The 13284-nt window shown below is 47.7% G+C and overlaps 1 protein-coding gene across 5 annotated transcripts in view; it reads right to left on the bottom strand.

The window, feature by feature from the left end:
• Positions 1–13284, bottom strand: part of NDUFAF1 (NADH:ubiquinone oxidoreductase complex assembly factor 1) — a 437923-nt gene that overhangs the window by 223630 nt on the left and 201009 nt on the right. For all 5 annotated transcript variants that reach the window (XR_013264917.1, XM_077465058.1, XM_077465055.1 and 2 more), the window contains exon 3: positions 2457–2642. Coding sequence is in view for 4 of the 5 variants with exons in the window: in XM_077465058.1 (XP_077321184.1) it covers positions 2457–2642 (186 nt within the window). In the remaining variant the exon portion in view is untranslated. The remainder of the gene's footprint in view (positions 1–2456; positions 2643–13284) is intronic.

Raw genomic sequence — 13284 nt, 5'->3', positions numbered from 1 at the left:
GGTGACTCAGTTCATATGGGGGAAAGGGGGTCACAGGTTACCCCGCGACACACTCTTTAGATTACGGAAGAAAGGAGGGCTGGGAGTCCCGAGACTGATTTGGTACTTCCAAGCTGCCAGACTAGCCCAATTGTCTACTGCATACTCCAGACTGGAAAAAACCTGATTGTTTGCAAATAGAGAGACAGGCTGCCCCTAGATACATGTTAGACTTCTTACTCTGGATCCCCCCCAAGGAGCGCCCCCCCATTCTCTCACCCATCCTATCCCAATCCCTCTCCCTCTGGGATAGACTAAAAACCAACACATCCTTAGTGTCCGACTTTCATCCGTTTGCCCATATTTTTAACAATCGCAACTTCCCGCCAGGGAAAGACATTAAATCATTCAAGTGGTGGTTGGATAAGGGGCTGTACTGAATTGGTCACTTCTTCACGCCCTCTGGCCCCGTCACCCTAAAATTCTGCAAAAGGAAACTGGAGATTCCAAATTCTAAGCTTTTTAGGTTCTTTCAAATTCAACATTACCTTCATAGGATCTGGAAGGGGAAACCTGGCCCTCCGTGTTTCACCGATTATGAGGTGTGGTGTGGACAGGCCACAGACCAAAGAGGGGGAATTTCGGTTATATACCAGGCACTAGCCCGGAATGACAACAAGACATCTTTCATGTTGGCCTGGGAAAAGGATCTCCTAATTCAATGGGAGCCGGAGTCCTGGCACTCCTCTTACTCAAGAGCTTATAAGGGGATTAGGAACGTCTCTCTGATAGAGGCCAATATCAAAGTGATGACTAGGTGGTACCTGACCCCGGCCAAATTAGCCCACATGTTCCCCTCGGCCAATCCCCTCTGTTTCAGAGGCTGTGAAATGGCAGGTAATATGGCCTACATCTGGTGGGAACCTGTTGAACTTAGGCCCTTCTGGCGGAGGATTTTTAATTTAATCTATCGGGTAACGGGTATTCAGGTCCCTAGAACCCCTGCGGTGGCTCTCCTGAATGGCCCCATTCCCCAAATTGGAAAGTTTACTAACATATTGATACACTTCATGTTGCTGGGTGCCAAGGTAACCATAGCTAAAGCATGGAAACAGCCCAAAGTTTCCCTTCGAGCAGCCAAACATAAGATCTCTTGGATCATGACCCAGGAAAAAATGACAAGCATTTTACTAGACTACAGAGATAAGTTTGAATCCATATGGGAGCCTTGGGCCCAGCACGTGGACATTTCTCTCGGCACAGGCCTTCTGCCTAATTGATTTTGTTAGGCAATTGATGCCCGTGTTCGGTCCTGTCGCCTGGCTCTCTTTCTTCTCCTTCCCTATATCCCTGCCTGCCCGTAAGCCGAGCCCCTCTTACAGCCAGCTCTAAATCGCAGGCTCTATCGTCTCTAGTCTGTCCTGTGTCCTTCTGTCCCCTCTTGTTTCCCTTGTCTGCTCTCTTCCTTCCTAGTGTGTCTCTTCCCCCTTCTTATCCCCCTTTTTTTTTGTTTGTGTTGGCATATTCGTAACTCGTCCTCATAATTCAACAAGGCTGTTCAGTTGATTTAAGGGCCTTCCCTCTGAAGCTCTCGCCTTAGTTACACACGCCCTCAGTACCCTGGGATTTCTCTGGATCAACAGTGGGAGCGGAGGGTTTCTGGAGGCCTGGGAGGAGCTAGCCTAGCACAGCAAGCTCCCATTAGGGGTGCTGGGCTGGTTCCCCGGGGCCCACAAGCCTTTTTGTTCTTTAGATACTCAGGAGTCCTGCCGCTCCCCAAGTTTTTAGCAGGTCGTATGCCCCCAGAGGACCCAGTGTTCGTTTTGTTTCCAATGTATTTGTCACATTCAGAAGGCTGACTAGTTTTAGAGGTTTCCTCTGAACTTGTGTTTATTCTTATTATATGTCTGTATTCTTTTGAAAACAAATAAATACTTTGAAATAAAAAAAAAGTAAAAATATCCCTGTAAACAAAAATTCTTAAAAGAGTATGGGATTCCCCCCCCCCCCATAATCATACTTAGGTGGATGCAGCGTCGGACCGATGCTGCATCTGTCCCCCCGCCATCTCTGCACTGAGAAGTGAGCCATCAAGCACCGCCGGTGGCTCGGTTCTCACAGCTCTCTGAGTGAAGAGCTGCTGACTGTCAATCAGCAGTTCTCCTACTCTGCTCCTTCACGCTCACTGGAGCGCTGAGCTGTTGAGGGGCGGGGAGCAGCTTTTCAGTGGCTCGCTGAGAGGCTGAGATGGACATCAGTCCAGGCACCTGGTGGATCCAGACTCCCAGAGACAGAATGCCTGGACTGATCTGTGTGACTTCAGCAGTCTCTCTGCTGGCAATGGATCACAGGTGTGCAAAACAAATTGCACTCTTGTGACCCTTAGGAGAAGCCCAGCCTAACGAGCTTAAACTGGACTTCTCCTTTAAAAAAAGCTACAATCACAAAACATTTTTATTTTAAATGATGATGTTTACCTTAACATCCTGCCAGTAAGGACCTCCACGTGTGTAGAGGAAATAATGATATAAATCATCCCACTGAAGTGAAAAATAGGTTTCGGACTGTATATTCACCATCCAAGGTCGTCCATCTCCTCGAATTCTCAGGTGCAGTGTATTAAAGTTAGACCAGTCATGGTTCCATTTACGTCCAAAAGCCCCCTGTCAGAAATAAGGAAACATAACCAATGACTATTATAATAGGATCAATTGATATTGCTATTTTCAACAAATTTAAAAATATCCATAGCTGCAGCACGTGTACAAAGAGTAAAAAGAACAAAAATTATAACAATATACAATACAATATAAACTCATGCGCTACTATAGATAAATTGTATAACAAATGAGAACCCAAATCAGAACCACTACAACCACCTGAAAAGTGTACTCAGTCACTCGAATACCAACGGTATATATAAAAATTGTGTGCTGGGGGGGCGTGGCCGGCCGGAACCGAGGTCAGATGCAATTTCTCTGTGTTCCGCTGGCCGTTCTGGAATCCGCAGCCACCCTCCGCTGTGGTTCATCCTTTTCACTCCAAAGCTGTTCACCTTGTCCATCAGGCTTCCCCCTACAGCCCCACACAGATTTGGCAATTTTTTCAAGTCCACAAGCCACTTAATCCACTCCGTTGCTGTCTTCATTGGCCGCTCGTTGGCCGCCATCTTGCGGCCTACTAGGCCTCCAGGACCTCCGTGCTTGCCTGCAGAGCCCACCGGGAGCCGATCCAACGGCGGCGGGCGGTAATCGGGAGAGGAATCATCCGACTGCGGGGCCCCTGTGGACAGAAGCTGCTTTAAAGACCCCCGCACGGACATCCTCCGGCCTGGTGAGTCCCCTCAGGGGTTTCTCCTGGATCCCCCTCTCGGCCTCCCCCCACCAGACAGGCGCCCCCTCTAGGCCTTATAGGGGGGCAGGGTCCTGCATAGGCCTGGACAATCTCATCTGATATTGAGCCTGGTGCCCTCTGGCTGCGGCTCTAACTAGGCAAGGCCCTGGCTCTGGCCTATTCTGGATGTAGTCGGCCATCTTGCTACACCCAGCAGCTTACAGCTCTAATTTCACAATCTACTAGTGTGAGGGGGGAGAGGATTCTCCTGAAACCACTTGCATTCATCATCAGCTATTGATATGTATCTCACTAATACTGACCAATATGACTTTTAAATTAGTTAAAGGGCCTATCTGCTCCCCATGACCCCCTGCAACGCCACACTAGCTACTAAGAGCTCCGGGGGTACGTATTCCTCTTCATTGTAGTGCTAAAGCGCCCCATGGGAAAAAATGGTCAGCAACAGGAATATTACAAACACATCCCTGATCAGCAGTCGGGGCCTATTATGGACTGCTTTGTTACCAGATCTTAGCCGCCCCCCTCACATTCCCAGCCGGACCCTTTCTCCAATATGGACTTGCCCCTGGGAATGGAGGGCTCTGGCACCCCCCCAGTTACTGTCCCCCAGGCCTCCGACTTGGGTCTGACACCCCCGCAGGGGATCCTTACCCCCCCGATATACTGGACGGCAAGCTGGATGCCAAATTACATCTCCTGCTTCAACAGATCAAAACCAATGTCTCGGCCGAGGTAAATAAACTTGCGGTGGAATTGCGAAAGGAAATCAACCAGCTTGGTGACCGCACTGACACGCTTAAAAAAAAAAAAAAATTGATGAGATGGTCAGCTACGTCCAGGCTGTTGAGGAGGACAACCACAACCTGTGCCTCTCAGTGTCTCAACAACAGCTCCAACAGGAGGATCTGGAAAATAGAGAGAGGCGCCAGAACCTGCGCTTTAGAGGTATCCCAGAGACTGTGGGTGACTGTGACTTACGTGCTTACCTGCTAGGCCTCTTTAACACTCTGGCCCCCACGGTAGTGGACATACACTGGCGCCTCGACAGGGCTCATCGCTCTCTGGCCCCCAAGCCCCCTGCAGGGGCTAGGCCCAGAGATGTTATTGTCCGGTTCCACTTCTTTGAAAGCAAAGAGGCACTGATCCAATCCACGCGCAATAAACCTCAAATTGTTTACAAGGGAGTGAAGTTGCAGATTTTCAGTGACCTCCCCCTCCATCACCCTGGCTAAACGCAGGAACCTCTGGCCAATTACCTCTTGCAGCATCACAAGGTCCCATATTATTGGGGCTTTCCCTTCCGTTTGCTTGTGTACAAAAATGGAGCTCAGTATACCCTCCGTGATCTTCCAGAGAGTGAATCCTTTCTAAAGAGCCTTGGGCTCCCTCCCCTGCCTGAGGAAGACATGCATCCGGCTGAGGCCCAGACTCGCCCACTTCCCAATACCCCAAGGAGCAAATCCAGGAGGCATCTCTCTACACCTCAACACCCACGATTCTCCAAACAACCTCCCTGACTTCCCTTGCCATTCCCCATATGGTTCAGTTATGTATGCTGCTCATACTCCCATTTTTTCTTTTTCCTCCATGAATTGAAAGGAAGAGATCCTGTTGCAATGTTTATTTCAAGTTTGTCCTTTGTCTTGAATGTTCAAGCCAGGACTATTTTTCCCCTTCCCATGGGGTTTTGTTTTTACAAAAGACTATATGTTGTTGCTGCACTTTATCCATTTCCGAGTTCATAAGGAGAGTAGATGGCCCTCCCACTTTCACATAAGGCCACGACCCTCTTGGCCTGGGTTCCCCCGGGTCACCTGAGGTACATGTTCCCCTCAGGCTCCCAAGATGTTATGTTATTTTTTGTTTTCTTTTTTTTAATTTTCTGACGCTTCTGATAATGTTCCCTTTTAAGGTTTTTTGTTCTACTGTGTCCATTCCTACAGATCAGTTGTATTGTTTACTTATGCACTGCATATGCTGGTTTGGCCTCAGGTTTCTCCTGGCTCTGGGTATAGCTAATCTTTCCCAACCACCTAGGCATAACTGACGCTAATGACACCTTATATCGACTAGAGTTCTGGTTCATTGATACTTATTGTTGGCTGTATTGCATCCTCCAGGTACTCACATATGCTTACCTAACTAGATTGCCCTTATGGCTTTAAAGCTCTTGTCATACAATGTAAAGGGCCTAGGCTCTATACGTAAGCGCTGGGTGGCCCTGAAGGAATTCAGATCCTCTGGCGCAGATGTGATTATGTTGCAAGAAACCCATTTTAAAGCAGATGGCTCCCTTAAGTTTGCCTCCAAGCACTTCCCCACCTCCTTCCTAGCCTCTGACCCCACAGGCAGGGTGGGTGTTGCGATTTTGATCAGAAAGTCATGCCCCATTAAGGTTAAAAACTCCCATGTAGATCCCCAGGGTAGATACCTAATCCTAGACTGCCAATACTTTAACACCTCTCTGACCCTCGTCAACTTGTATGCCCCTAATGTTGGTCAGATTGATTTCCTTAATGGCCTGTTTGACTCCTCCCACTATCCTTCACAGCCCTTTATGATAGTCGGCGGGGACTTTAATTTGGTTATGTCACCCACTAGAGATAGACAAACACTGTTTTCTTCCATGCCCTCCAAGAAGCTTGCCTCTCAAGCTACCTCCTTCCGGCAGCTTATTAGATCCCACCGCCTTTTCGACTCATGGAGGATTAAACACCCCATAGCTCAACAATTTACGTTCTATTCCCCAGCTCATAAAATGTATTCATGGCTCAAACACTTCTTTATATCTGCCCCTCTCATCCCATTTGTGGTGGACTCTGAGGTGATGCCAATTACCTGGTCTGACCATGCCCCCATTACCCTAGATCTCCTGCTCACTCAGGCCTACCCCAGATCTTCTCATTGGCGACTTAACAACCATCTCTTTCAATCTGAAAGCTCCCGCTCTGTCCTTGCGCAGACTCTTGCAGAATTTTTCCAACTAAACAGTGGGTCGGTCTCCGATTTTTCCACCCTGTGGGAAGCCCAGAAGGCCGTTTTTAGAGGTGCCTGCATTGCAGAGAGCTCTAGACTGAAGAGAGACAGAACCGAATATATACGATCTCTAACTTCTGCTCTTCTCTCGGCAGAGCAGAGGCTTTTGGGCTCCCCCACGGTGGAGGGACTGCGGAAAATCACCCTACTCAGGGAACAGATTAAAACGGCCCAACTCGACCAGGCTGCTAGATCACTGCTCTGGATGAAGCAGAAATTTTCCAAATTTTCCAATAAACCCCATAAAATGTTAACCACTTCAATACAGGGCACTTTCGCCCCCTTCCTTCCCAGCCCAATTTTCAGCTTTCATCGCTCTCGCGCATTCAGTGACAATTGCGCGGTCATGCTACACTGTACCCAAATGAAATTTTTATTATTTTGTTCGCACAAATAGAGCTTTATTTTGGTGGTATTTATTATTTATTATCCGTTTTTTTTTTTTTTTTGCGATATAAGCGCAAAAATGCAGAAATTTGGGAAAAAAAAACAATATTTTCTTTTTTCTATTTTAAAAGAAATCCAATAAAATCTAATTTTGTCATAAATTTAAGTCAAAATGTATTTGCTACATGTTTTTGGCAAAAAAAAATTCCGTTAAGTGTATAATAATTGGTTTGTGTGATCACGGACATATGTACGCAAATGATCATGTACATATGTGTGCAGGTGATCACGTATATATGTGTGCAGATAATCATTGGGACATGTGATTTTAGTGGGACATATGTGGGGGACATGTTTTTATTATTAGGGACATGTGTTTTTATTATTTGGGGACATGTATGTTTTGGGGACATGTGTGTTATGGGGACATATGTGGGGACTGTTTACACTGTGTGGTGTGTTGTGTACTACACTAGACTGGTGATCAGTGAGTAAAAAGCTGTAAAAAACAGCTCATACTCACTGATCATCAGTCGGCTGCAGCGATCTGCTCTCCTCTCCTCAGCGATGACTTCTGTGTGAGGAGAGGAGGAGCCGGTTGCCTAGCAACCGGCTGTTTGTTTACATCACATGACGGCCGTGATTGGACACAGCCGTCATGTGATCAAGAGGGCCAATCAGAGAGCCCTCCTGCCGATCTGAGATTCACCATGTCCGGGTGACACGGGCGCATCGGGATCGCGCCGCTGCGCGGGCACGCGCGTGCGCGATCCCGCTCCTTCTGATGGGCGTTCCTGAACGTCCTATCAGAAGTAGACGGCTCCCACCCAGCCGTATATGTGCATTGGCCGGGTGGGAAGTGGTTAATAAACTACGACCGTGCCCATTCAATTCCTTCCCTGAGTTTCTCTCCCGTCCTGACGGAACGAAGACTCATTGCCCTTGTGAAATCTCCAACACCTTTGGGGAATTTTACCAAACTATATAACTGTCTATCCCCAGAAAATCATTTTCACTTTACACAAGAGAAATTTAAGTCCCTTTTCTCCAACCTGAAACTTCCCAAGCTCTCGTCAACTGATTTAGAAGCCCTAAATAAAACAGCAGACGAGCTCTCAGCTATCATACAGGAGCTCCCTTCGCATAAATCACCTGGCCCCGATGGTCTCCCCTATTTCTACTATAAAACATATCTGGACATTTTGGGACCGCACATGCTCACTTTATTCAATTCTCTACTTGAGGGCACCCCCCCCGCCCCCAATTTTCACACTCCTACATCTCAGTGATCCCCAAACCGGGTAAGTACCCCTCCATCCCAGACAATTATAGGCCTATAGCCCTTCTAAATTCGGATTACAAGATATTTACAAAAATCCTTGCTTCTAGACTGTCAGTTCTTGCCCCCAAACTTATTCACAGAGACCAGGTGGGGTTTGTCCCTGGCAGACATGCCAGAGATAACACCCGACACACAATCAACCTAGTGGACCTCCTGGATAGGACCAACAAATCAGCATTGCTACTTAGTCTAGACGCACAGAAGGCCTTCGATAGGCTTTGCTGGCCTTATATGTTCGCCATGCTCAAAATCTATGGTTTACTGGCCCCTTCTTAAACACACTTGAGGCTTTATATTCAACTATTTCCGCACAGGTACAGATGTCGTCCTTCATGTCGCCTTGCTTCCTCTTGATGAATGGTACTCGGCAGGGGTGCCCTTTATCACCGTTATTTATTTTATGCCTAGAACCCCTAGCCGAATCCATACGTTCTCATCCAGATATCCGTGGGGTGGTGATGCGACAGGGGGGAGTATAAATTATCACTCTTCGCAGACGATATCTTGCTATTACCAACCCACTGGTTTCCCTCCCCTCACTACACAAACTACTCTCAACCTTTGGGGAGATTTCTGGTTACAAAGTGAACACCTCAAAGACTGAAGCTCTACCCATACACATACCCGTTACACAACTCTCTAGGCTTAAAGAAACTTATCCTTATAGATGGTGCACTGACTCACTCAAATATCTGGGTGTTTTCTTAACTCCTTCATATTCCCACCTGTTCCGTGCAAAGTTTCCTCCCCTATTCCAAGACATCAATAACTCCCTACTGACCTGGTCCAAATATCCTCTATCCCTTTTGGGCAGGATCAACGTCCTTAAAATTTCAGTTTTGCCCAGATTGCTCTATCATTTTGAGACACTACCAGTCGCCATTCCAATCCCACAGCTTAAACTTCTCCAAAGACGGTTTTTAAAATTTATATGGGCTGACAGATCTCAACGCTTTGCCAGTTCAGTGGTATTTGCACCTCGAGCTCGGGGAGGTCTGGGGGCTCCAGATATTGTGAAATATTACCATGCTACTCAATTACGTATTATTACCTTTTGGTCCTCTCTTAACGCCATGAGTCAGTGGGCTGCTATTGAGAAGGGGGTCCTGTAGCCAGTGCACCCATGCTCCTTGATCTGGGGTGCCCCTTCCTCTTTGCATCCTAACCTTAGACATCAATATACGGCTCCAATGTCCTTTACCCTGGACATATGGTAAAAGTGTAACAAAAAGTACTCCCTTTCCTCGCCCTGCCCCCCCTCACGAATGTGTTGTTTAACCCTAGTATCCCGGATGCACTGTCTTTGGGCAGGATCTTCGCGTGGCTGGACACCCCCCCCCCCTTTTCCAACTTAGAAATCTGGTGCACCCCATCTCGCGTAGGCTTCATGCCTTTGATACCTTACGTGACAAATATGACATCCCCAAGCACTCGTTTTACTTTTACCTCCAGGTTAGGCACCTTTTCAGCTCCAAATCTCCGACTTTAACCCTTGATAATCCCACGGCCTTTGAACACCTCTGCGCCTAGGGCCCCCAACAATTACATCTAATCTCCTCTATCCACCGAATCCTCCATGAGTCGACCCCCTTAAATGAACTTACACACCCGTATATGAGTAAATGGTCCCATTTGTTGGATAAACCTATCCCCCTACAGACATGGAATAAGATTTGGTCCTCTACTTTTAAATCCTCTAAGTGTGTCACGCAAAGGGAAACGGCAATTAAAATTCTTATGTTCTGGTATAGAACCCCTGATTTCATCCACAAATTTGACCCCTCAGTCTCGCCGCGTTGCTGGCGTTGTTGGCTTGACGTTGGGTCAATGTTTCACATCTTCTGGAAGTGCCCCCTATAACGTCCTTTTTGGTTGGAGGTGGGATCGTTGGTGATGGGGGTGAAGGGGGTGTCCCTTCCGATCAACCCCCTACATTGCTTATTAGGTCTCCCTATCCCAGGCCTACCCAAAAATACAAACCGGCTGATCTCCTATATTCTATTAGCTGCTAAGAGGCTTATCCCATTATGCTGGTTGTCTGGCGCAAACCCCTCCCTGGCCTAGATTTCTCCAGCTGGTGTCCGAGATACGGAGAATGGAGTACCTGATGGCCTCGGTGCATGACTTGGTTTCCCAGTTTGATAAAGTATGGGAACCCTGACATTGATCGGAATTTGGGGCTCCCCTGTTTGTACACTCTTAACGGCCGCAGCTGCCGGTAGTAGAGCCTCCTATCCAGCTTCTACTCCAATCTCCCCCCCCCCCCCATTGATTCTCTATATGTACTTGTCCAGGTAACCCACCCCCCCCCCCCCGAGATTCACCATGATGTTCTTATGGATGTTTTGTTGTTTTGTCTCTCTGGCCTCCGGCTTACTGTCATATGAATATTTTGCCTTTCATAAACTGTATGTTAAAGAGGGATTCCACCAAAAAAAAAAAATTAAAAGCCAGCAGCTATAAATACTACAGCTGCTGACTTTTAATAAATGGACACTCACCTGTCCCGGGTTCCAGCGATGCCGGCAGCCGAGGCCGATCGATCGCTCGGCTCTCGGCTGCTGCAGTCACCATTCTAGGTGAGGGAATCAGGAAGTGAAGCGAATCGGCTTCACTTCCCGGTTCCCTACTGCGCATGCGCGAGCCGCGCAATAGGAAATCTCTGCGCTGTCACTGGGACCCGTGTGTGTCCCAGCAGACAGCGCGGCAAGGCAGGAAATGGCGTAGACTCCCACGGGAGTCTATGCCCGGAAGTGGGTGAAAATACCTGTCTTTGGCAGGTATCTCCACCCCCCTCCCCCCTGAAAGGTGTCAATTGTGACACCGGAGGGGGGGGGGATCCGATCAGCGGAGGTTCCACTTTAGGGTGGAATCCCGCTTTAATTACTTTAATCGTAATAGCTATGCAGTTCACTTTTGTGCCTGCATCTGTGGACATTATCTAACTTCTCTAGTTAACGTTTATGTTATAATCTATGTTTTTCTCTGCTTATTGATCATTTCATTTCTCGATTATTTTGTACTTGCTTTGAAATTTAATAAAATACAATAAAATAAAAAAATTGTGTGCCGATTCTTTAGATGTGAAATATACCAAAAAAAACTTATTCTGATGTCAATATATAAAAAAAAAATACTAAAAACTACTTACAGTGGTCATTTTTGACCACTTGTTCTTCCCACTATTGGCGGGTTAATAAAATCATCCGCAAACATTGGCAGGTCCTGAAGTGTGATAAGATTCTTGGGCCTGAACTTCCAGAACGGCCAAAAATCTTGTTTCAAAAAAAAATTATTTTGGGGCGTGGCTTGCGCGCGGCCGAAAATGGCAGCTTGAGTTGAGAGCTCTGCACATCATCCGGACGGAACGCGACATACCGGGCTCCCACAACGCCATCCGTGGCACCGCTCGACTTCCCGCTGTCACCCGCTACCTCCGCGATCGGAATGTCCCGAAAACGAAGCCAGGATACAGGCCCACGGCGGCTGCAATCCTTTGCCTATCAGCCTCACTCAGCCAGGCACAGCGGACAAGATGGCGCCGCCGGAGGGACAGCACGTCATTCCCTGCCCTTTTCGGAGCTTAATACAGGCATTCCACATGAAATGAGACACAGGCTGGCTTCTGGAGGATCTCCAGACTCCTCTCCTGCGACGCCAGCTACCCAGAGCCCAGCAAAAACAAGGATGAAGATGGATGTACCGGGGCAGGCCGCGGAGACTGAGTACAGGCCTGCACAACGATGCAGCAATTTCTTCTTTACAATCATCCATTGCTCAATTTCCCACCCTGGGGCAACCGGTACTAGATACCACCATGAAGGATATGTTACTATCCCTCCAATCATCCCTCATGTCGAATCTCTCATCTTTAATCAACAAGTTTTCACTTGAAATGAAGCACATGGATAACAGGGTGACTTTCATTGAGACTAGAATGGAGGAGTGCACAGAAACGGTCAATGACCTAGTAGATGCCTACCATGATCAAAGAGATGACTCTCTGTGGATGAAATCTAAACTCACGGACCTCGAGGACCGCTCTAGGCGTAATAATGTCAAGATACGCGACATCCCAGAATCTGTACAACCTACAGAACTGCATAATTTTGCTAGCACCCTATTCTCTAGCTTGCTCCCAGAGCTGTCTTCCATAGAGCTAACGATTGACCGCATACATAGACTGCCTAAACCGCACCATCTTGAGGCGGATGTTCCCTGAGACGTTCTCCTCAGAGTGCACTTCTTCCAAGCCAAAGAACAAATCCTCCTGAAGGCGAGAGAATTGTCCCCCCTGCCTGCCCCCTACTCCGACATTCAACTTTACACCGACTTGTCGCAATACACGCTACAGATGCACAGGCAACTTAGATCTATCACTAAGGCCATGAATAACCATAAAATCCAGTACAAATGGCGGCACCCAGCCACCATACTAGCCACCTACAATGGCATACCCCATACCATTTCCACCCTTGAGGGAGGCCTGAAATTGCTATGTGACTGGGGAATCCTTCTTGACCCCCCACCGGATCTGAGGGATACCACAGGGGTCCCGAATCCCTTCTCCTTTGGCGCGGGCCGCGGATCTCGCAAAAATAACCGCCGCTGATCGCTGAGCACGGGATACTTCCAAACGACTACCCGTCCGGAATGGTTTGCGACACAGCATACACCTACTGAACTATACCCCCCACCCTGACCAGTTGCTCCTCAGCTTCTGCTGCTGATCCGACTACTGGCTAGTCCTGTTTTGTTTTGCCTCTCATTGTGCGTACCGCACTATTCTGACTCTCCTTTTTTCTTTTGGATTTCCTTGTTTTACCTTGTCTTCTCTTTTTTTTTCTGTTGTTTCATTTTTGGCTACCATTACCCACTCGCCATCACCCGCTTAAATAACACCAGGTGAACGCAACACGCAATATTGGTTGGTAACCTCTAACGTACTAACTCATCTTTCACCCATAGCTAATACCGACTCTGAAATCCCTGAGACGTCCTCATAAGGAACTAACGTTTCCTCCGACACACTCGAAAGACCTCAGCTGAGCCTCCAGTGTCCGAAACCTCAAGGTACCCAGGGACCCTTTTCTTTTTATATTTTATCTACTTTTTTCTTGGTGTCTTCCTTCCAGACTGTAAATATGGGTTTCACTATTCTCTCAATCAATGCAAGAGGTCTT

Source organism: Lithobates pipiens, unplaced genomic scaffold, assembly GCF_037356315.1.
Source record: "Lithobates pipiens isolate NorthernLeopardFrog02 unplaced genomic scaffold, aLitPip1_a1.2 Scaffold_30, whole genome shotgun sequence".
Taxonomy (NCBI): Eukaryota; Metazoa; Chordata; class Amphibia; order Anura; family Ranidae; genus Lithobates; species Lithobates pipiens.
This window is presented reverse-complemented; position numbering and strand designations above follow the sequence as displayed.